General features: G+C 37.8%; 1 protein-coding gene across 1 annotated transcript in view; it reads left to right on the top strand.

Annotated features, from left to right (window-relative positions):
- Positions 1 to 11258, top strand: part of TGFBR1 (transforming growth factor beta receptor 1) — a 27930-nt gene extending 16672 nt beyond the window's left edge. Inside the window, exons 6-8 of the mRNA XM_017822681.1 lie at positions 4341 to 4465; positions 5124 to 5254; positions 6655 to 11258. Of these exons, the coding sequence (XP_017678170.1) occupies positions 4341 to 4465; positions 5124 to 5254; positions 6655 to 6780 (382 nt within the window). The 3' untranslated portion in view covers positions 6781 to 11258. The remainder of the gene's footprint in view (positions 1 to 4340; positions 4466 to 5123; positions 5255 to 6654) is intronic.
- The last annotated feature ends 14147 nt before the right edge of the window (positions 11259 to 25405 follow it).

The following is a 25405-nucleotide window of genomic DNA, read 5'->3' as shown; positions in this document are numbered from 1 at the left end:
GGGAATCGAACCCGGGTCGCAGCGGTGAGAGTCCTGCACCCTAACCACTAGACCAACCTCTCTGAAAATTGCTCATTCTTGTAAAAGGCTTGGTTCCCTCTTCCTCCTTCTTGTGCATTCTTAGGTAACTTGCTCTGCACCTCTGATTAATTTTTCGTAGTACAGGTCAAATCTTACCTGTTCAGTGACAGTTTTAGCTCCCATTGATTGCCACCGCTGGTAGCTCTTCTGCACATTGAAACTCTGTGTACAAGTTCAGGGGGATTTGACAAAGTTTATATTTCTCTAATGATTGTTGTAAAAAATGTATGGTCTAGGGAGCAAGCAAACTCATTCTTGGGTGAGTGAATGAGGTGTTGAGTCAAACTGATGATCCTTCTTTTCTGACTTTATTTCTTTTCTGTTCAGAGGCTTAGCTTTACCAGAGGGTGTGAACTGTGTGCTTTCATAGCTCAGCCTGCAGCATAAAGCAGGGAACATGAGCTTTAAACTGAGGAGGAAATAGAATCCCTTTCTCACCCCCTGAGGCAAGTAAAAAAGCCCTCATCCTCATTCTCTTTTTATTTCTTTTAGAAGTGTGGCCTAGCTGTTAGTTTTGGTAGTTCAAATAGGCTGTGTTTAAAAGACATTTGGCAGCAAATTCTTCCTTCACATGGGTGCTTCTCTGAAGTTTACCTGAATCAAATATGAGCAGAATTCTACCTTTTGAGTATAGGCTTGATGGAGATGTCACAGTCAGTAGTGTTGTGTATGGGTCCTGTTTGATGACACCAAGCTCCCTCTATGTTGTACACGAAATTTAGGAAATTAATACTGAGCTTTTGGGGTCAGGAGGCACCCAAAGTTTGGCAAGACCATACTCAACAAATCTGTATACTTGTGCTTTCATTCTTGGATGATACAGAGCTGCAAACCTTGTTCAGAAGGTCAGAGTTAGTCTGTGTAGAGTAGCTCTCTCCAGAACCTAAAATACTGTTTCTGGCAAGCAATGCATTTCCAGTGCATAAGCTGACAAGGAGATGCCTGCTTCTCTCCCTTTTGTGTAACAGCCATGAATGGCTCATCTGCTAACCTCACTTAGATGACCTACTTGCCTTTCGCCTCTCTTCTTCCAGCAATAATCTCTCAGACTTTTTGAGCAACCACCATTCAGTGTTATGGAAGCCAAAGTCAATCTAAATGCATTGATTGAGGATCATGGTAAGAGGTCACTTTGCCCATAAATTCAATGGAAGTCACACTGGGGGGGGGGAGGGATTTTTTTGCCACATTCAGGTCTCTTATGGTCTTACCTGTTAAACCCCTTGTCCTTAGGATGATTTACAGAAGCTGAGGCAATCTCCTTTATTGCTTGTTTAAGTGATTCTGGCTGACCTCTTGCACCATGGTTGAGGTTTTTGGTTTGGTGTTTCTTAAGGTCCATCACTCTTCTCATCCCCATGTGATCTTAAGATAGAACAAATATGCTTTGTGCTAGGTTCCAAGCTGATTACTATACTGTCAAACACATGAAGTAGCACAAGAGTATTCAATAATGCAAAATCCTTGGAGAGCATTAAAACACTCACCACAGTCTTACATTCTTGATTAAGATGTTTTTGATATGGTGGACCAGAACTATTTGAGCCTTGTCCGTATTAAAGCTTGTGACATGTAAACTTAACTTGACTCAGCTTCCATTCAATAATTACTATTAAAGTAAACCTTACATTCCACTTCAGACAGTTGTCCTCTGCTTTGTGCTGTGTTTATCAATTGTGAGGAATTTGTGTGCCTTAGAAGAACTCTCATGTCAGCAAACCTTGTTCTGGGTAGTTAGAACAGATGCAGCTACTGGTTGTGGTTTTGCTCCCTTTTTTGATAGCCCTTGCTTCCTTGTGTCTGTGTAATTTCCGTAATACACAGTAGGGCTGAGAGAGTTCTGAAGAGTGTGATAATCCTGAAATTTATTTTAAGTAGTGTTTCTTATATTCTCTCTACCATCTGTGGTACTGCAAAAGAAAGAAAACCCTAGTATTATGTGATTAAATGAAATTGTGCCTAGGCTTCTGTGGCTGTTCCAGGCACTGTATTCTACTCCAGTAATCTACACGTTGCTTTCCTACCAGTCAACAGTGCTCTCCAAAGCCCTGGTGCCATTCTTTGCATGTTTCATTCATGTCAGCCTGAGACTGATGGGGCAGTGATGTGGAGAAACACACTGAACTCTGCTAAACACTACATACTGGATTTAGCTGCCAGAGCCATACCAGAATGAGAGAGCAAATACTGCAATTGATGTTGACTTGATGCAGCAAACACCATTCATTCTTTCCAGCAGCCAGTGAGGATGCTGCTGTCAGTAAGGTCCACACTGACATTTTGCTTGACGTTCTCACATTAGGCTTAGTCACTAAACAAGGTAACAATCGCTTGGATGCCATGACCAGTTTTCAGTCCTTGTTTCTCAGCTGAAAATTTGTCACAGGGTTTTTTTGGTGGTTTTTTTTTTTTTTTTTGGTTGTTTTTTTTTTTTTTGCTGGGAATGCCAAATAGAATTTACTATTATGATGAAGAATGAGCTGCTGCAATGGTAGGGAGCACTTCACACCTATTCCCTCTCTAGTCTTGTTAGGGGATGTTTTAAGTGGCTACTATAACTTGTCAGATTCCTGGAACTGGGGCTTCCTCCTGCCTGCCCTCTGGAGCCCAGCTGGTGTGTCCTCTGTTCATCTGAGGCTCGTGGATGTGGCTGCTGCTTGCTTTCTTGGGATTCAACCAGTCATACACAGACATATATACAGTAGTGACAGGGCTGATTACACAGATTGCTATGCACCATGTGCTGTCTTCAACACCCACATAAAACACTGTCAGAACTTGTATAAAACATAAGTATAGACAGCCAAGTCTCCTTCCTTCTCTTCAGCTGATCAGAATTGAACTTCGTTACTGAAAAGCACACACTCCCTTCTGCAGCCTCACAAGTCCATGCATGTTTATGAATCCCTCAACCCTCCATACAACACTCTCTGTGTCTAATGCTCTCTTTGGTGCTCCGTGGGTCTCCTACCCATCAGCTGGATTAGTGCACAGTAGCAAACAGGTGATGTATGCACCCCTGCATGCGTGGATACCCCCTCAAATACCAGTGTGGGCACCCCCCTGTCAAACATCCCTGCCTAGGCCACCTAGTTGCTGGTCTAGACCAGCTTGAAGTTTGCTAGAGAATTACAGCCATGTACACCAGCCATGTATACAAGGTTTGGGGAAATGCAAACCACCTGGCCCACCCTAGCAGCTGGCACCCAGGCACGTAGACCCGTGACTCCCACTCCACTTGCTGGTGCTGGGAGACCCTTACTCTGCTTTTCTCATCCCCATTCTCTCCTGTAGCTGGTACACATAAGGTGTAACCGTGAAACCTGTGACCCGTGGTCCCACTTCAGTGGGACTGAAGCAGAGACCCTCATTTACTCTAGTTGCTGACACCAGGGGTTCCTTCACCTGCTGTCTGACTACAGTTGCTTGCCTAGAATTTATTCACACTGGTCCCCTCGTAGTTGCTCCAGATATTTGGTCTTAACACCTGTGGACATGTACTCCTAGGATCTGCATTTCCCCTTTCAGCTACTGATGTTGAGACCCTCCTTTTCTCTAGTTGCTGTGACCCCAGGCCTGAGGGCACCTTCATCCCTTGTCCCACTCCAATTGCTAGACCTGAATTCACTCATACTTGCCTCCAGTTGCTGACATATAGTTCTTAGAGAACATGTGCAGATGGGGTTGAGAGTGAGATTGCACAGAAAAATAGTATTTAATAAAATAGGGTACACTGGGGAGAACGTGCAGACTGGCAACCTTTTATGCAACTGACCCTTTTGCTACCCTTTTCTATCTATTGCCCCACTTCTGTTCCCTTTCTCCTAAACATTCCTTGATAAGCATTGCATAGTCCCACAGGCGTCCCTTGAGTATCCACAGTCCTCATGTTTCTCTTGTTTTCTATTTATTAGCATTCACAGTGTCCAGACTGGGCCTCTCTAAAGCTATGAATTTCTTAGTAGCCTGTCAATTAGCAACTGGACACTTTTGGTCTTTGTTGTTGTCTCTGTTTATGGCTCTACTTGTTTGTAGTTTCACATTTAGTTTTTCCCCCCCATTTCTTTGCTTATTCCTCTCAGTTTACTTATCCCCTTTGCACTGAAAGGTCTGTGATTGAATAACCTTAATGAAGCAGATTTTCCTTTCTCCTCTTTTCCGCATAAACATTTTAATTTGGTTTTGAGCTGATCAGTAGTAGTGAACTTTCTCTGCTCTAAGTGTTTATGAAATTAAATGGGTTTTTTTATTGCAAACAGGTACATGGCTCCTGAAGTTCTAGATGATTCCATAAATATGAAACATTTTGAGTCATTCAAACGAGCAGACATCTATGCAATGGGATTAGTCTTTTGGGAAATTGCTCGGCGATGTTCAATTGGTGGTACGTGACAATCTTTACGAAATTGTATATACTAAGAAATTTTAAGTAACGTACTCAAACTTATTTAGATTCTGATAACAGTTTGCTCTAAAAACAGTGCAAGATAATAGCCAGTGTGTCTCAGACTTTCTAATTGTTAATGCTGTAAATGATGACTGGTCTATTCAACCTCATTCTAAACTAATGAACCATACTTGTTGAAGAAAATAGGAAATATTCATGTCTATTTTTTTTTATAAAACTTTACATAGAGTGGAGAAAAGGGTGAAGTTAAGTGTTCTGTGAGCAAGGGGCAAACACCACAGGTGAGAACTAGCTAAAATGTGTCCAGATAAAATCTATACCTTATTTAAAATGAAGCATGCTGTTATTAATTATATGCTCTGAAGAAGCATGTCTTTAGTATAGCATATGAAAGATTTGACGTAGCTTATATCTCTTCCAATTTTATAAATTTTAAATTCTTCAAGAGTAATGTAAATGCTCCCAAGGTACGGTTAAGGGGTTTTTTATTACTTATTTATTTGTCAGTCATTGTAATGTGACTTCTAAAAATAAAAACCAAAAACTGGTAGGGTACTAATAAGGAAGACAGTAAAAAATGGAGAATACGTCATCTAATGTCAGCTAAAATAAAGCCATTTTCAACCTATTACAGGAATCCACGAAGATTACCAATTGCCATACTATGACCTCGTTCCTTCAGATCCTTCTGTTGAAGAAATGAGGAAAGTTGTGTGTGAGCAGAAGTTAAGGCCCAATATTCCAAACAGATGGCAGAGTTGTGAGGTATTAACTAACCTTGTTAAAGCCACTTTAGCAGACACTAGAGCTTTTAGTGATTTCAGTGGCTTAAAAACTGTGCTTGTTGTTGAATGGAGAAGGGCTGCTTCTAGGATAACCTAATTAATTTCATTCTGATCACTGTGGCTTTAGTAAATGTCATTGTTCCTTGGTTATACACTAGTATTTAAATGTATTTTCGTAAAAACTAATAGCTAACTCTGCATGCAGGATTCTAGGATCCTTCCTGTGAAGCATAGGTGATGCTATTTAAATGAGAGCTAGTCTGAATTATATTATGCATAAAGCATCATTGCAAGTAAATTTTGCAGTGGGGAGTTGTGCTGTGTCTAAGTGGAATTGACTTAACTTCCTTCATAGCAGCCTGTATGGTGTGGTGTTCTGGATTTGTGACCAAAACAGTTTGATAGCACACTGATAGCTATTGCTGATCAGTGCTTACACAGCTTCAAGGCATTCTCCCTTTCTCATGTGAGTTGGGGGTGGACAAGAGTATGAGAAGGAACACAGTTGGGACAGCTGACCCAAACTGGTCAGAGGGAATATTCCATTGCTCTGGGAACTCAGCTAGGGCTAGAACAAGTGCTTTCTGATTCGCAGCTTAGGAGAACGGCTGTGGTAGGCTACAGGAGGAGTAAGGGATTGATAAGATATGATATACATTAGATACATTAGAGGGAACTAGGTTGTGGCACATGTGAAATGAATGCATGGGTGAATGCCTGAGATAGGCGATTTGGGAAGAGAACACAGGAAGGAGAGAAAGGTGATGATATTCACTAGCAAGCTGTGGAGTTATTTTTTTAAATGATGGCACTTCAATCCTGATAACTTCCTATCCGTGTAATACAGCTTTCAGTGTAAAATTTTGGAACATCTTCAGTTTTTGTGATTTGCTTTGTGAATGCTACTACACAAGTAACAGACTTCAAAGAATGGTTGTTTAAAGGATACAAGTACTCCAAAAATTTTCAGTCTCATTACAGAGGTTTGATTTGAGGAAGACAGCTGATAAATTTCTTAATTGCTTTCTACTGAACTAACTCCTTAACTGGAGGTACGATAAAAAAAAGCGTATTTTTGTCTAATGTGAAAATTCAGAAAACAGTTACAGACAAGCTACTAATTTTTCATTAAAATATTTTTTCATGGGCCAAAAGCCTGCTGTAAAATACTGGGTTTGCTGTACAGTATTTAGAGAGTTTTGGTTTTCTGTAAATAAAGTAAGAATTTGATTTTTTTTTTTTTCAGGCAGCACACTCTTCCATGCAGCTGTAGCACTGGTAGTAGACTTCAGAAATGCTTGAAGAGGCTAAGGCAGAACAGTGGTTCCATGGGCTGCATTGGAACAGCAGTACATATAATGACTTGTCTTTCCTTTGCAGGCATTGCGAGTAATGGCAAAAATTATGCGAGAATGCTGGTATGCCAACGGAGCTGCCAGGCTGACAGCTTTGCGCATTAAGAAAACATTATCGCAACTTAGTCAACAGGAGGGGATAAAGATGTAATCCTGGATTTGCTACCGAAGAACACTGTAAAAATCCCTATCTGCACCAGAGTGGCGTGTTAAGATGGTTAATTGTTCTACCTCACTGGGGGAACAGAAGGATATTGCTGCCTTTTAGTACTTCATAGGAACGTCACGTATTAGGATTTTTGTGGATGTGCTAAACAGTTGTGTTGGGTCCTTTCTGTGCACTATGAACCTCTTTCCCGGGTTACTTACAAAACATCATGTATTCTAGTTTTATTAACTTGTAATTTTTTATTTGGAAAGTTGATAGCTGGTTTTTACTAGTTAACTGTGCTAAAAGTAGGAGGTCACTTCTAAAATGGAACTGGCTCACTATATTGTTCTAAAGTGCATCAATGGCTCTTCAGGCAACTTTATTCCTGGCTGGTACATTGACTATTCTGAACCACTGTCTCAATTCCTTGATTCAGATTGTGAATGTACTATTGGAGTACTTTGCTTGCTATTAAGGTAGTGTATCTTTTGGACTCTGACCTTGACTTACAAATTGACCTCATTCAGTTGTGGGAACATAACTTATGCAACTATACTTTATACATGATTACTGGGTTTTTTCCACTTTTTCAGAACATTACATTGCCTTCAAAATAGATTGTATCACACCAGTAAGTGCCACTTTTGAGTCTTTTAATGCAAAACAGTAGGAACATATGAAGCCTTTGGTACTTTTGGTTTCAAAAATACAAGTTAAAAATTAACTGTTCCTTTGCCTAGCTAAGATCTAATTCTCACTTGTTCCAGCAACATAATTCATGGAATATTTTTGATTTTACCAAAATCGAACTCTTGATACCACTGTAGGAGTTTTAAATAGTGTAAGCTAGTAAATTCAGTCATATTTTGTAATTGTCAAGTTATGAGTCATAATTATGTAGATGATTTTTTTTAATGAAGTGGTACTTCTAAAATGCTTAAAGTACCTCTTTACTTCAGAAAAGTAGCAACAAGAGTAAAATGTTCTTAAGGGAGACTTTGTTTCATTAAATCAAACATGAAAAGCATATTTTCTGTACAGTTCTGCTGAGTCTTAAGGCTCAAAGAACAATATTTGCAATTAAATGAGGATTAAGTGCACCTGTAATTAGAAAAAAGTTATTTGGGCTTTTGTACTAGAAAGTTCAAAGCTGCTTAAAGATTTTATGTGCATATATGTTGTGTGCCTCATACACAAAGTGATGAGCTACAGAAAGTGGTGAGCTGCAGGTCTTTGGATACAAATACCAGAGGATTCCAGCAATCCTCTTCATAGTTAGAAGAACAAAGCTTATGGTGACTTGTGTTGTCATAAGAACACAAAAGAATATGCATGGCTTTAGTCAAGATTTCCGTGAGATTTTAAGGGTATCATAAAATCTTCACAAACCTGTATAGAAATTGAATTGCTTCCTGCCCAAATGTACAACTTCTGGAGAGGATGGGAAGAATTAAATGGAAAATTGTCCTTAAAAAACTGCTGTTACCAGGATATTTTAATTGCAGTTTTAGGAAGAGTCTGGTTGACCTTTGGTTTCATCAATGCCCAAAACAGTTCATAGTATTTCAGTGTGTAAATATGCCTGGCAATTAATATGCCCCCTCACCTCCTACTCTCAGAACACGTCTGTACCCATCCCGTTACACAACACACATGGCAATGTTATCTTTGCTTCCCTTTCATCCCTCAGCCCACTGAGAGTTGATCACAAAGCTGGTAGCAGTGATTGCTGACAGCAGCATAGTCTGTTATGTGGTAGCTAAAGCAGGAAGATGAGTGGGGCCTAGTAAGAAGAGGCTACATAGGTGACTTAAGCCTTAGCCAAGATAAGCCTTTGCACTTCACTAACTTCTGTGTTGTTGCCTGCTTGGAGGTCAGTTTGGTTGATTTGGGAATTACAGACCCTCAGAGGTTGAACTGCAAATAATGAAATGCTTTATTTGGCCACCTTTATGGATGAGTCTACTCATACTGGAAGACAGCATTCAGGAGAAAAGGAAAAACTAAGGGGAGTTCTTGGAAAACAGTTAGGCTTAAACATATGTACAGCTGTCACAGTTGTGTTTGTTTGGCACTATCTAACAAGTCAGGTTTATGTGCTTCAGGCCTCCATCAATCAAAGCTGAATTAAAAGTTACTTCATGTAGGTATTTAAATACGCTATGCCTGTGTGCACATGGACAGCTGTGCACTACAGCATTTTTCAGTTATGAGTGTTCAGAAAAAATCACAGAATATGTTGAGTTGGAAGGGACCCACAAGGATCATTGAGTCCAACACCTGGCCCTGCACAGGACCATCCCTAAGAGTCACACCATGTGCCTGAGAGTATTGTCCAAATGCTTTTTGAACTCTGTCAGGCTTGGTGCTGTGACCACTTCCCTGGGGGAGCCTGTTGTGGTGCCCAACCACCTTCTAGGTGAAGAACATTTTTCTAAAATCTAACCAATGCTTGAATATAACTTTAACTCCAAAGCCTATCTACCTGGCATGCCTCTCTAGCAAGTTCTATATATTTAGGCACGTATTTAAAGAAAACAGATCAGTGTCAAAATGTGCCTTATTGTATCTCCATGATAATGTCATAGGCTTCCTATTTAGCTTTGTTAGCTTTTTTTGTAACTTTGTTACATTTCAAGTTTTCATAGATGTAGTTGGGTCCTTACCATTGATACAAATGATGTAGATCATACTTTAGAAACATCAGGCTTCCGTCCTGGCTCAGATCTCTATAGTTGTCTTGATGGTAACATGAGGTGGTAATATAATTCATCAAATAATTTTTAGTGGCTTTTTTAGCACCTACAAAACTTTATCAGCATAATGTTTAATTTCCTAAAGTATAAGGAACAGTTCTGTGTCATTTTAAAGGGGATCTACAGCAGCTGAACAGCATCATGGCATGTGGATTATTCTGTCAACTGTAGAGGTTTGTTACGTTGTCTCGACCACCTGCAAATCTTCATTCTCCCGAATTGCTACCAACTATTTTTACTTTGTTCTAATATTTTGCTTTGTAATAGAACCTTGCAAAAACAAAGCACAGAAGGATGCTTGACACAGTGTATGACATTAGGAACAGTATTTTGGAACAACCTTATTATTCATATTGGGCTGCAGAACAGGAAAATTCTGAGTAGAGCTATATGTATCCTCAGTTCTGACACCACAACTTCAAGCTTTGTTCTTCTTTTCCATTATATCAACTGAACACCTTTTACAAAGGCTGTGTCTGTATATATTATGTAACTTTAAATGTTACCTGTGTAAGATCATATCTTATATATATGGACACAGGTACACATAAGTATTTTTTAAATTAAGATTGTAATATCACCAGATCTGCTCTTGGAAATCCAGGGGGACCAAAATATTTTAGCATTCAAAATATTAATTTTGTATCATTTCAAGTATATACCAAAACAGTTTCTGATTAATACTGATGCAAATGTTTATTGTAAATATTACATACATTATACATCACTTAAGTTTTGTGGATTTAATCAATTTTACATGTTAGTAGCATTGAAGCCTCAGTTTGGTTTACAGACTTGTGACCAGGGGGATGTGGACATGGAGAACAAGGAGCATTTGAAATGGTCTGATGCTGAAGAGCCTGAAATGTCATTTTTGGAATGCTGGAATTCTTCAGGGACGTTACAACCTTAAAAGCTGGAATTCTGGGAAGTTTCTCAAGCGGACTTTCCAAGTATGACACACTGTCACCCTCCAATGGTTCCACTTGTAATCCTAAGAAAGACTTTGTATATAGGTAAAGACATTGGGATTGACTGACTGTATGGGGACATGAAGGTGTCAAATGAAGTAAGAGGCTATTTTATTTTTTCAGTAATGGCTCTGAGTGTGATTGCCATGAAATTCACCTTTTAGTTAGTTCCTCGTTTACGTTGTGCCATTGAAATGATTGCAAGGTGTTAATCATTGTGTTTAAAAACAAACAAACCCTTCACCATATCAGTTGCTTTAAAGTCAAATTACCTCTTAAAAGACCAAGGTACATTTACCTCATGTGTATATAATGTTTAATATTTTTCAGAACGTTCTCCAGGTTTGCAGTTACATGTTTCTAGAAATATGGGTATTTCTAAATTTACAACTTCAGCGGTACTAAGTATATTATCTGGTGCCCCAAAACACTTTAATTTTCTGTATTTTATTGTATTAGCAAGTTTGCTGCTTTGTCACTGTAGCACCTGCCCTTACATAGCTGTGTGGATACTGCCTTGTAAATTTTACTTTTTTGGATGATTTGAGGATCCTGTACAGATGCGTGTCACTTTTCTAAACCTTACCAAATTGTGCATTTCCCTTACATTTCTGAAAATATGTATTGTATTTGTAGAGTATACATTTCAATGGATTGTAAATAGGGTAGTAGAAGAGTGGATGCTTATCTTAAGTGCTAACACTACAGTAGAAAGATTAAAGCAGTGAAAATAAATAACTTTTTTTCAAAATGCGTGAGTTGTCTTTCAGAGCAAGAAGTTGTGGGTAGATATGGGTTTGCATGTAATATTCTTATCTGGTAAAATGTGGGTTTGCTGTGAATTCCTTTCCTCAGAAGAAATTTCTGCTAGCACAAAAACAATACAAGAATTTGTTAATGCTGAGGCAGTCCATCTCATCTGTGCTATGCAGATAATGTGCTGCTCTTCCTTGTGTCCTACAATAACAGTTGAATAAGAATCTTTCTAGTGTGTCTCATCTCCTGGACAAAATAACTCATGACAAATTTTTCTGTCTCTACTTTTATATATGAGTAGAAATAACAGAGCTGCTGAGGATTTCAGACTACTTAAACAGCTCCATGCATCCCAGAACAGCAAGTTAAATTAGCTTGTGTTGGAGTGGATTGTTCCTGTGCAAAATTCTGGTTTAGGCTGGTGTTACATTTCTGAGGGAAACTGAAGATTTAGACATGACAAAAATAGGACATCTTGCCCTTCCATAACTTTATGTGTCTCCCTTAATTTTGGCTTAGAAACAGCCAGACAGAATTATGAAAAAGTACTTGTTCCAGCAACCTTTCTCCAAAAGGGGAAGCCATAAGGTGTCCAGAGAAGGCCAATAGCTCTGTCAAAACACTGTGTTCCTGTTCAAATGCTTTTACAGGAAATATGATTATTTGGCTGAAAATGCATCCCTCTCCTGTGAGTGGCTAAAGGAAGGCCTCTGCTCCCACTGCAAGCAACCAAAACTCAGTAAAATCCTGAATCCCTCTCCTGCATCTACTAGTTGATGAAATGTATGGTCTGGAAATAGCATGGCAGTGTTGCTGTTTACCACACTTAGTTTTTATTAAATAGTCTTCTGTGCTTCATGCTTTGAGGGCCTGAGCCTAACCACTGAAAAACCATAAACAGCAAACAATTACCTCAAGTAACTAAAATGTAAAGATGTTTTAAGATCATTTTAAAGGAGATGCTGAATTTAGAAGGTCTGCATGCTGGTTTGGATTGCAAATCAGCATGAAGAGTGGCAGACTTTCAGCTGAATTTTTTAAGTATGGGGCTGTTAAAATGGCTTCTTTTTAGTACCCACTGCACTAAAGTAATGAATATTTTCTGTAGGTGTAGCTAACAAGAGAGTATATAAACAAACCACTTCTATGCAGTACCAAGTAAGTATTGCAATTTTCCTTTTATCAATTTTTGTGATATTTTTAACGGATGTACAGTAATTGATGAACCTAGTAATTGTAGTATAGCATAAAGGTGGTCTTTATGCAATACTAGAAAATAGTAGAAAATAGATTCCTTTTAAAATAGGAAATAAAAATTCCAGATTTCTCATTAAGTGCTCTTACTAGCTTTTTTTATCTATCAAGCCAAGTTGTGATGTTTTAACTGGAACTAGCAGTGTTCACTGTTTTGCTGATGAAACATTTACTAGAACCTTACACTGCAAACCCCTTTACCCACATGATTTGCTGCTGTGGTTTTGAGTCTCAGAATTCTGTTTTGGAGTGGCTGGAGTTGTTCCAGGTTGTTTTCTAGGTTGGAAAAAAATGTAGGCACAGCATTTCCTTTGTTAACTTGAGTAGGCTGCAAATAAAGTGTCCAGTAATGCTTGGGAAACCCACAGCCTTGAGTCTTCCTGAGAGATTCTTGAAGATTTAAATCCCCAGTCTCCAAGATGTAATGCTACCAGAAATCATTACCTCTCTTTTGAAGAGTAAAAAGCCAGAGCAAACTATGTTGATAGGTTCCTATGCAAGATTGCTGTGTTTATTGGTATTAAAAGAGCTATATGGAGATACTTTCAAATTGTTTCAAAAAGAACTAATTTATGCTTAAGGCAGTATATTCTCTACATTTCTAATTAAAAACAGATGGTTTCTTTAGGCCATTTGAAACCTGGCTTGAGTTGAAGAAGCTTCTTTAATATGTTATTCAGCTGATATATGTTTAGGTACTACTCTTTTTCACATCATGTCACTCAATTTTAGAAAGTGAATGGCAGCTTGGATCTTTTTTCGTCCAGTGGATCTTCTCTGCTGGGAATAATTATATTGGTATTTTTGTGTTGCCTTTTGTGTGTATTTAATGTTGTAGCATGAAGAAAGACAATTCCAGCGCTCATCTTCTTTTCTTACTTGCTTACTTCCCCTCTCTGCTTTAGCTAATGCAAAATTCTGATTGCTAGCATGTGTACTGAGTCACTGGCACTCAGCTCACCCCATCTCCCCACAGCTGCATTTCCTGCTCCATGTGAGAAAGGCATTTGGAAAGCTGGGGGCAGTTGGTTTGTTTTAGTTCATTTGAAGAGGTACTCTTTCTCTGTGATTTCTCAAGCTTTTCTTGCTTTTCTTACAGCCTGGCTCTTGGAGACTTTCTTCTCAAGTAAACTTCAGTGAGAAATTTTATCCCAGTAGTAGGTCTCACTCTCCTTGAAGTCCTACCTTTATTGTTATGAGGGGAGAAGAATTTTCACAGGCCATTCCTGACATGAGCTCCCTTACTTGTGCACGCCTTCACACAGAACACTTCACAGGTCGTTGTTTTGCTTTTGCTTTGGCCCCTTACTGTTTGAAATTTACAGGATGGAACATCTCTATTGTGTGCTTGAAATTTGCAGAATAAAACATCTCTGTTGATATGGACTGTGACTCCAATATCCTTAATGTTCAAAATCTCTCCTAGATTTTTTTTTTTGCATAAAGCAGTTCAAAAGTATACCATAAAATACAGCAAACTGTAATGCTTTATTTCTTCTGTAATGATGTTCTGGTTGAAATGAGTTGCTATTGCAAGACTTCATTGAGTGACTTACAGAAGTACACCTCTGTATTGGTTTATGATACCATCCTGGGAAACATCTAAACACTACCTAGATATAATTTAATGGAATTACTTGGGAGAAAAAGAAGAAGGGTTACAAGACTAGAGGTCATTCAGTGTTGTCTTGAGTGAAAGGATCATTATCATGTTATCCCTATTTGAACTGTAAAAAGATAGAAAGCTGTTCTGTCATTGTAATTCTTAAAACGTATGCTTTAAAAAATACTTTGTTTACAGTAGCCCTTAAGAAAACCAAAAAGATAGAAATAGAATCAAATCAAAAGACCAGTGGTGTCACTTTCAACTCGTTAGCATATATATCAGCATGTGTTTCCTTAGGTGTCCATCTGTTTAGACACAATTACCAAGGCAGTTACACTCTGGGGTAAATGTAAAACTTAAGTGAAACTATTGTCTTTATAGATCTAAATTAGTTTGAGTTTCTCATTTAGAGGTTAATGCACTCCTGGGTTATGACAATACTAAGCTCCTACAGACTCATATTTGATCAGAAAGCTAAAAGATTTAGAAGAAAATTGAAGAGGTTTTTTTTTTCTTTTGCACTCTTGAGGGTTTTAGTTTCATTCACATGCTTTATCTCTGTGGTATTGGAAAAATTAGCTGGGGTGCCCAAGGCAAAGACATGCACTTCTGAAGCAGCAGTAGTGTTTAAGGAGTTTCCAAGACAAAGTTCTATGTTACTGATTCCTAAGGCATAACTGCTCTGCCAGTGGTCTAGTCGCTGGGGGTTTCATGTGTTTTCATGCATTTGTTTTTCCTTACAGTCATGAGCACTATTGGAGGTGATTTATATAGGCCAAAGTTCAGGAAGGTGTTGTCTCTCGAGACAATCTGTTTACAGTGTCTGAGCTGGAGTACAGGAACTTTATAAATTATTACAGATGTTTTACATATGAGTGACTGATCCCTCAAATGCAGACCTTTGTGCTTTTTCTGGCTCCCTGTCAGCCTCTTTCAAACTGTCTCCCTAGATGAATCCTGACATTTGGGAAGTAGTCCTTGCTGAGTATGTGATCGTGGGCCTGAAAAAGGTGGTCAGGCTGAAGGAACATTGCTCATCTCAGTTTTCAAAAAGGGAATACTTTGAAGACTTAATGGAAGAAACCAAAGCTGATTCTTAAGCAAAATTCTTCATGCCAGGCCCTACTAAAAGACATGCATTGGAAAATTTCCGTAAAAGCAAGGAAACAGTGTCTAAAGTCAGAGGCGATCACAGAGAAGAAAGGAGGTGAGATAGCTGGACACCACTTGGTGTTGCTTGGGCACAATTTCGTATGGATTGATGGCTTTTTACCTAGCCAAGCATTTCCATTCACGTAAACAAATATCTATCTATTAACAACATCACTGAGACAGTGAAATTCCCACCCTGAGAAATGAAGTCATCTTTCTCAAGGAAAGCTTGGGAGTTATCTGACAAGCTAAAAATAATTATAGAAAGAAGAACATCATAGAAGAACATAATGCAGGTGGTTTTGAAGCTCTCTGTTAAAGAAATAGCTGTGCAAAACCATGAACATGCTCTGATGCAATAAAAATTCAGAAGACATAAATACGATAAATCGAGGATGAAAAATCAAGGCTAAGAAAGTGAGAAGGAAAGAAACAAAGCTGTATTGCTAACAGTTCTCATACCATCTGTGCATACGAGGAGGTGCCAGACAGAATTTTGCTGACACATCCTATTTTGAAGGGGATGTTGAAGATAACATAAGTAGTGCATTGTCTGTACTGTCAGTTTTGGTCTTTCATACAGAAAATCAAACCAGAATGAGTTTGTTTTCATATATGCTTGAACAACAGCAACAAAAGTGCACCAAAACATGGAGTGTTGTAATCTGGGTAGCTAGAACACTGAGATACAGAGAAAGCACAGCTCTCCCATAGAGAAAAGAGGAGTGAAACAATAGGCACTGAAGGAGAACATGCTCCTTATCTAGAAGGAAAGCCATGATTCTTTTTATATATCAGATAGCTATAGTGAAAAGACATAAAACAAGCTGGAAAATAGTGATGTAGTGGATTATGTTTCTGCTGTGAATGTAGGGGAAAAGTTATCCCTGATTATTCCATTCTGCAAAGGGCATCTTGCTGATAGCTTCAGGGAGCCAGAAAAAGCAGTGGGCTTTATTATCCTCATCTGTGATGAGGCTTCTTCCCTTGCTTTCTCAGAAAAGCAACAGATAGCTTTATCCTGTAGCAAGTAATACTAGGCAGCTTTAACAGTGTCTGCAGACTCTGTATTTTAGTCTCCCACTGCACACTCTTGATTAGCCCTGTGGTTACTCAGGAAAGGACCACAGTTAATTCACATGGGACAAATGCATAGTGAAATAGCAGCCAAGTAGTGTATCAGGGAATGTAAAGACCATATCTGTATGTAGGACAAAGATTTGCTGCAGTCAGGTAAATTCTAGCATTGCTAATGTTTCTAGACTCCCCACAATTACAGTTGTATCTTCATGACTGGAAAAAGTAAGTTTTCCATTCAGGTGTAGTTTTGTGCATGTGCAGTAATGTCATGCTGCAGTTAGCAATCTCTTGGATCTCTTGGGAAGAGGAAGATTGTTCTGCCAGCAGGTCTACAACTACTGGGGTTTTGCTTGGGTTTACAGCACAGCACTCTCCCATCTCATTCCAAGAGTGAGAGAAATGACATACAGGACTGCACCCTCAATAAGTCATGTAGTTGGATGTTGTTATGGCCACTTCCATAATTGGAAGACCAGTGAAAAGACACTATTTTCAAGGCACAAGGTTTTCAATTTTTATTATTCTGGTTAATGTAATTAATACACAGATTAATAAATATGAAACTTTTCATATGTTTGTTGTGTAATTACAGAACTGTCTGAATACAGCAAGCATTTTGATGTGGTTGCCATATGATTTATTGTCTCTATGCTGTTGAGGTGTTTTGGTGTTTTGATTCTGGTTTTATTGCAACTGACTGTGCTGTTTAGATCAAAACAGGCTGTTTCCTTGCCAAAAAAAAACCCCTTATCTACAAAGACACAGTACTATTCTGTGCAGGTGATCACAAGCATTCAGTTCTTGCAAAGTATTTTTTTAAGTCTCAGTCTAGTTCTTCATACAAGCTTGAAGTTTGGCATCTCCTGCACTCAGTTTTGTATGTGTCTTATTAACTGATAAATTAAAAAAAACTTTATAGAGAAGGAGGACTCACTGAACAGATCAAGAAATCAGGTTGTGGAGAAAAGTTTTTCCTTTATTTTTTAAAATGCCTTTATTTTCCTTGATGCAATACGTGGAATTTTCTGTCAATGTACTTAGAACAGAGGCAACAAATACATGTTGCCTGAACATGGCAGTCAAAGAAGAAAATGTATATTGTTCCAATTTTTTACTGTTTTTTTTCTGTTTCCTTAGTTTCAAGGGCATGAGCTTGACAGTCATGTAGGTAGATTGATTTGGTGTGTGGAAGAAACAAGACAGGCTACTATGTAATTATGTCTGTCTCTGATTTAAGTGGCTACTTCTGCTAAGCTGCTATCAATCAGAGGCAATTAATTTCTTTGCAATGAGTCCTCAAGCTTCTACAAACTTCAAAACCTCTATAGACTTGGAGAAAGTTTAAGTTAGGTGAAGTAAAAGCAGGTATGGAAACTGTCCTTTTCTTATTTGTCATAAGCCCTACTGTAGCACTGTTAATTCTGTCACTTTTGGCTATCACAGGCTGTCACAAAATTGATCAAACTCAAACGCATCAATTGTATGTGCACACTGATGCTGGGCATGTAAAATAAAATATTTCTTTTCTAAATATTGCATTTAATACTCAATGAAAAATCTAATTGATTTTTGGAAAATAAGGTTTTCTTAATACTGATGGGGGAGAGGGAGTCAGTCTTAAGAGCTGCCAGTCAAGAATTCTGAAACTCTTTAAAAGCTGTTCTTTATTTCACTGATTTCTTTGTTTTAACTGGAGAAAAAAAATATCTCCCCATGTTTATGAATTGCTAGATTATTCTTGCACCTCAGGAAAGGGCTCAGCACTGCTATTTTTACTGCAAAAATGCTAGTAGATGTAGGTAGATCAAGAGTTAATCGTATCTTACAGCAAAAATGTAAAAGCACCAAATCAAAACACTTTATCAAAACTTGCATCATACTTCTGAAGCATTCACACCTGAATTTATGAACTTTAAAAGTCTACCTTTAAATAATTTGATACACATTTTCCCTGTTGAAAGGAACATTGGATTTGATAGTTACTCAGCTGTTTTTAGTGGCCTGCCTATGTATGGTGCCAAAACAACCATGCTATTTCACATTTAAATGCTATTGTAGTTAGAATCATAGAATAGTTTGAGTTTGAAAGGACCTTAGAGATTATCTAGTTCCAACCCCCCTGCCATGGGCAGGGACACCTTCCACTAGACCAGGTTACTCAAAGCCCCATCCAAACTGACCTTGAGCACTTCAGGGATGGGGCATCCACAACTTCTCTGGGCAACCTGTTTCAGTGCCTCACCACCCTCCCAGCAAAGAATTTCTTCCTAATATCCAATCTAAACCTACTCTCTTTCAGTTTGAAGCCATCCCTGCCTTGTCCTATCACTGCATGCCCTTGTAAAAAGTCCCTCTCCAGGTCTCTTGTAGGCTCCCTTCAGGTACTGGAAGGTGCTCTAAGGTCTCCTGTCTTCCATATTCTATGCATCTATATCACATGTGATGTACAACTGCAATTTAGTTTTAGAAACCACCTCAGTTTCTCAAGTCATCTTTAATTTTAAAGTATTCAGTAGTGTATCATTGTCAATTGACTGGAAGGGATTACTAAACATGCAGTGCACTGTGTGAGTTATTGTACTTAATTCATTGAGGTAGAAGGTGGAGCTAGTGTGGGTGATACTCTGCTTTGTACACAGCAATGAAAGAGCTTTTCTGTTGCACTTTTGGGTTATTTGTTTTTCTTGTCAACTAATGCCGCTTATCATTTTTTCATTCCTGTGAGTCTGTTTAGGGAACCACTTAACTCTTTGAGCCTCTTGTTTGGACCTGTGAGAATAATAATAATATATTTGCTACAACCTTAATTAATTATTCTGCTGCAGTTGAATTAAATATTTTGGATAAGATCATCACTGTTGGAAGAGGGAGAATGAGAAAAAACAGTTGCCAGCTCTGCTTTCCCTGCTGAAGATCAAAGCCACCAGAGAGCAATAAAACTTTTAACTGAGAGTGGAAATCTACTTCTTATGAGTCTTATTCTTTCCCAAAACCGAACATTTTTGCTTCAGGCATTGGAGAGACGTTTTTTCTTAAGAACTGAACAGCAGTGAATTTGTTTACAAAAATCCATTGCAATGTTGCAGCTAGATGGTCTACTGTCCAGACCACTTGCAGCACCCCTTTAAAATCCTGACACCATCTCCTCTCTTTAATCATGTTATAAATGCTAAAAAACTGCAGAGAATAATAACCTTAGTCCTTAAACTGTGCCCAGCACTGAAAAGAAAAATATATCATTATTAAACAATTTTTTTCTTTTTTTTTCCAAGAAGAGGACAGAATGGAGAAGCTGGAAAGCCCAGTGTCAAGCAGAGAATGTTGCTGTGAGAATCTTTTCATGAAGGGATTAAAAGATTCATTATTTAATAAGGCTGACATTTTTAGTGCCATACTAGTTCAACATGAGTGTATACCGGTACCATTATTTCCAAGTTAAAAGAGCTGATTTTTTAGATATTTATCTCTTAATGAGAAAATCTTAGTCATGTCCTTTTAGGGTTCTTTTTAGGGGGGAAAGGGAGTTATGTTGTACTTCATTTTTGTTCAAGTCTATAATTTACTTGAAATTTTTGATAAAGAACTTTTGAAGTATCTGAATTATATTGCTTTGAAACATTTTTTTCTTACAAGCCTGCAATTTTTCAGATAGTTATCTCTGGTTTTGTTTGCTGTTGCTTAAGCAGAGGTTAAGAAAGAACATGCACTGTATGATACAAAGGCTTTCCATTTCCTTTTTTCAAACTAAAGCATAAAACATTCAGGCTCCCTTACATGTTATGGGACCAGAGGAGAGTGCCAATTACGAATCTGTCTAAAATTATTTTCATAGTTTATTCACTTACTAAAATCCTAATCAAACCCAATTTTACTTAATAAGTTGGTGTACTGATTTTGACTGGGGTATAGTTATTTTTCTTCAGAGTGGCTGGTATGGGGCTGTGTTTTGGATTTGTGCTGAACATAGGGATGATAATATAGAGAAGTTTTTGTTATTGCTGAGCAGAGCTTACACACAGCCGAGGCCTTCTCTGCTTTCCATACTGCCACGCTGGTGAGGAATTGGGAGTGCATGGGAGGATGGGAGGAGACACAGCTGGGACAGGTAACCCAAACTGACCAAAGGGATATTCCACACCATATGACATCATGCTCAGTATATAAAGTAGGGGGAAGAAGGAGGAAAGGGGGGATGTTTGGAGTGATGGCGTTTGTCTTCCCAAGTAACCAGTGGGGGGTCCCTGCTCTCCTGGGGATGGCTGAACACCTGCCTGACCAGGGGAAGCAGTGAATTAATTCCTCGGTTCGTTTTGCTTGTGTGTGTGGCTTTTCCTTTCCCTGTTGAACTGTCTTTATCTCAACCCATCAGTTTCCTGTCTTTTACCCTTCTGATTCTTTCCCCACTCCTGCTGGTGGGGGAGTGAGTAAGCGGCTCCGTGTTGTTTGGCTGCTGGCTGGGGTTAAACCACAACAGTCAGAGAAACAGAAAAATAATCTTTAAATAAGACCTAGAAGGAACAGATTTCCTTTCATAGAATACAACACTTACTGATCAGTGAGTTCATAGTCATTGGCACAAAAAGGATGGTTGATAAGAAACAAGGAATGTGTTTTGATTTTTTTTCCCTTAAAACAAATGCTGGAGTTAATTAGTAGCTCTACTGATAGATTTAGCAACCCACTCCTGCCATATCAAATTATTATCAAATGCAAGCATAGTAATACAAGTTAATGAGAAGAATTTTCTTTTTTTTAGGGTTCATTGCATCAGACATGACATCAAAAAATTGCAGAAAAAATTCAGCCTTGCTACCACAAAAATCAGTCACTGTTTACCAGTTCATAATTTATAGTTGTTTAAATTTTATACAAGTGGTCTTGTATATCAGCGCATTAAAATATTTGGATCAGAGGGTAAACCAGCAACAATGCATAGGCATTAAAAAATCAAAATATGTTTGTTAAGAATTGTGCCACAACATTGCTGACCTTGATAAGGAATTGTCGTTGTCTGAAAAAGAATCTCCTTCATAACAAATCCTGAATTACAAATAACATGTTCTTCTTTTAGTTAGTAGATCTGTTGTATATTTAAATGAGGAAAATGTAGTAATTATTGGACAATAATCCTATTGCATACAAAACACCATATGATATTTAGTCTCAGGAATAACATAATCTCATCAGAAGTCCTACTCTTTTAACCTAATACCTCACAAATGATAACACATGGTTCATTATTCATTCACTTGTACATAGAAAATGCTAAACAGAATAAGAAGACTGTGACGAAAATCCTTAATGTCTGTTTCGTTGCATTGTAATTCACAAAGGAATGTAGGTCTTTTACTTACCAATGCTGATAGTTGAAGAGATTAGAAAAACAGTGATACAGAAGCAAGGCAGAAACCTACCAAGGATACCCTCTCGATAGATTTTAAATATTACTAGAAACTATTCTTAATCTAAACTGCCTTTATTTATAATGTTTTTTGAAACCTTCCTGATTTTTGCCACCTGAGATTCAGGATTAAATAATAAAATCACTGAAAAATTATTTTAACAATAATTTAAATGATTATGTAAGTATTTTGATAATTCAATTTAAATAATTCAATATTTATTTATAATAATCAACGTAAGTAGGGAATAAAATAGTATCTATTTTTGTAATATTCTACATTTAAAAACCTAAACTACTGCACATCTATTCATAAGTGTGGAAAACGAATGCTTTTATATTTTGGGGGATTGAGGTAATTTTATTCAGCTATGTATTTTCTGCTCTGTGCTTTCTCAGACCTCTGCCATACGTTCCTCTGAAAAAAATAGTTCTATAAATATATTTAACACAAAGAACAGATTTTGCCAAGATTTACTGCTGTCAGTCATACACTCAAGCATCTGAAGAAGCAATAGAGAGAGGAAAAGATATATAACTAATTTTCTTGAAATTAATGCTACAGGCTTATTTCTCACTTCTTTCATAGTATCTCTAATTCCTTTGGTTTTAATTGCTAAAACAGACTGTTTTCATTAGCTTTTCTTAAAAAATCCCTTATGGAGCAGAGAGTAGTGGTGTCAGGAGGTTGCTGCAGTGGTTGTGAATGCAGCACTGCAGCATACAATGTGCCTGCCCAAGGCAAGAGCAAACAGAATTTCTCCTGCACTTATAAGTGAAGTAAAAAACATTCTCATTTTCTATCTCATTTGAAACATTTGAGGCCATAATTCCTATGATACATAATACTAGTTTGTTTCTACTATATCTTAAAATACAGGAGGAATATGTCACACAGAAAATGAATGGAATGGATAGACAATAGGAATTTTGAACTTTGTGCTAGAAAGAGATGAAAACTAGGAGGTTTTGAATGTGGGAGATGAGTCTTGACATTTAGAAAATGTTCTCAAATGCAGAGCATTTCCTAGAGATGAAATAGTTTTGTTAGTGCTGTCTTCTGTGGTGATTAGGTCTTGTTCAGATGTTGAAAATGTAACATTTGGTTTTAATCCCCAGAAAGTGAAAAATCTCAGCAGCTCCGTTTGTTGGGTTTATCTTCCAGCTCACACTTACAGGTGGTCACTCTCAAAGGTCCAGCCAGAAGAAGGGTGCTTCCAGCTGCTCCAAGTTTGTCTATGAGAACCTTCAGATACATCCTTGATGCCCAAAAAAGGCCTTTACAGTAGTCTCTGCCCTGTTAGTGAAGGCCCCATATATAGCCTGGAGGTCTTTGTGGAGATTCAGGGAAAAATAGGCCTGAAAAACATTCTGGAAATCATCAGTTCTTTCACAGTCCTCCAAAGGGAGATAAGTCATATGCATGTGCTTGGTAAATGTTCACCTAGACTATTTCTGAAAGATTTTCCAGACTGTTTCTGTTGGATATTCTACAACTTCCCTAGGCAATACATTCCAGTACTTCACTAGCCTTATCATTAGAAAGTGGGGATTTTTTTTATGTCAAATCTGAATTTTCCTTGCTTCAGTTGTTGTGAAGGGAAATAAGCTGTTTCCTTCAACTTTTTCATAAGAAAATGCTTGCTGACTCTTGCTTTCTGTCATAGTAGTACTCAAAAATAATGTTGGATAACTCATTTCAAGGTGTTGGGTTTTTTTCCCCAAACATACAAAATAAAATTGACTGGTGTAAAAATTCTTATTTATTTCCTTTGTCCTTTTTCAAGAGAATCACTGCCCACCATGTCAACCTTCCAGCACATTTCCATCCTTCACAAGCTGTCAAAATAACACCAAGTCCCACCATTGCTTCAGCTGTTTTTTTTAATTCCTGTGATAAGCGAACCACCTTGAAGTAATTTGAAGGCAATATTCTATGTTTCACTTTTTCTCACTAAGTGATATAGTCAGCTAGCTAGCAACTTCCAGAAATTTGGAATTAATTACTTCAAATAATTTGGAATCAATTATTTTCAGTAATTTGGGCGTTGGAGCTTTGATGATCCTTAAGGTCATTTGCAACCCAACCCATTCTATTATAATTTCAATATTTAATTAACATAGATGAAATCATGTTAATCTGCCACTTCCTGTTAGACCATTTTTACTTCACTGTAGCACTTTAGCCTTTCTATGTACCTGATTTGGTATTAAATAGATAATACTGATCAATTAAATGTGATAACTGCTAATTTCAAGTCATATTAATTAAACTTCCATTTTGAAGTATTTTTTACCTTAATTTTAGGAATTACAGTTATGCGTTCCCAGACAAAGACCTGATGGGACATTGGAAACAGTCTTAGACTTGGCACAAGATGGTACATGGCACTAAAATTTCTTGATGACTTGATTTTGGTTGATGGCTTTGATGCACATAAACATACTGACATGAGTGCATTTGCTCTTGTTCCACGGACGATAACAAGAACGTTCAGTAACGGAGAGTTTAAAAAAAAAAAAAAAGAAAAAAAGAAAAATTAAAATGAGAATTTTTCTAAACCTGTAAGTAGAATTATGAATGCCTTGTCAATGAATTAGTGTTTTAGTGACTAATTAGAANAGAATTTTTCTAAACCTGTAAGTAGAATTATGAATGCCTTGTCAATGAATTAGTGTTTTAGTGACTAATTAGAAATACTACAATTGCACTACTAGTACAGAAACTGTTTTGTTGAAATAATAAACAGAGAAAAAATAACAAACATTAACTTTGCCAACCATCCAGAAAATCCACATGCCAGAATGCTCTGTTTGCTTACCTGCATTGCACCTGGAAGGATGCCCTCGATTCTTTCTAGAAAGAATGAGTTTGCTCTGTTCACTGCATTTTCACCGTTTTAGGAGCAAGATGGAATCTTTAGGCATTTTGTAGAAATAGTACCTTCAAAATCACACACTGTTCTTTAAGATGGCATGTTTTACTCATATGTAAGGTATTCAGAAGCTGCAGTGCACTTCACAGGGATACATGACTGATAATATGCTCATCTGGGAAAAATTCAGGGAATGTAAGAGGAAGGGCAAGGAATGCAAAATTTCTACAAGATTTCTTAATTTGTTTTACTCCCGTTGTTGCAGATCTTCTTCAATTTATATTCTGAGTGTCTTTTCAGTGGTAAGATAACTTATTTTTTGCCCATTTTGCTTCCTACCATAAATGTAAAATCCTTCATGTCCTTTTCAAAAAAGAGGATCTCAAGCTGGTTATTACAAGGCTAGTAATCCAAAGACAACTAGCTGATTATGTGTCCTGGTTATTTTGGTCTTGCCAACAACACATCAAGAGATCAAAAAGTGGATTGTATTATTTTGTTCAATGTTGGTTGATGTGATAAACAGCTCATCCCCATAAATACAAAGGAGCACAGAGGCAGCATGGGGAATCCCTATAGCCCAGTAAGAGGAATGGAGACCCTGTTCCAATGCTGCCTTGGGAAAGCCATCAGCTTTCTGTCCAGCTATGAAACCCAGGCAATGAATTTGCTGCTGGAGAGGCTCTCTGGGTCTCTGTGTGCTGGACTTGCCATAGCATATTTAGGGGAGGAACCAAAGGTGGGGAAAGAGAGGGAAGGAACAAGCATAGGAA

Source organism: Lepidothrix coronata, unplaced genomic scaffold, assembly GCF_001604755.1.
Source record: "Lepidothrix coronata isolate B3197 unplaced genomic scaffold, Lepidothrix_coronata-1.0 Scaffold3, whole genome shotgun sequence".
In the NCBI taxonomy this organism is placed as follows: domain Eukaryota; kingdom Metazoa; phylum Chordata; class Aves; order Passeriformes; family Pipridae; genus Lepidothrix; species Lepidothrix coronata.
Note: the sequence above shows the minus strand (reverse complement) of the source record. Positions and strands in the feature narration are given on the sequence as shown.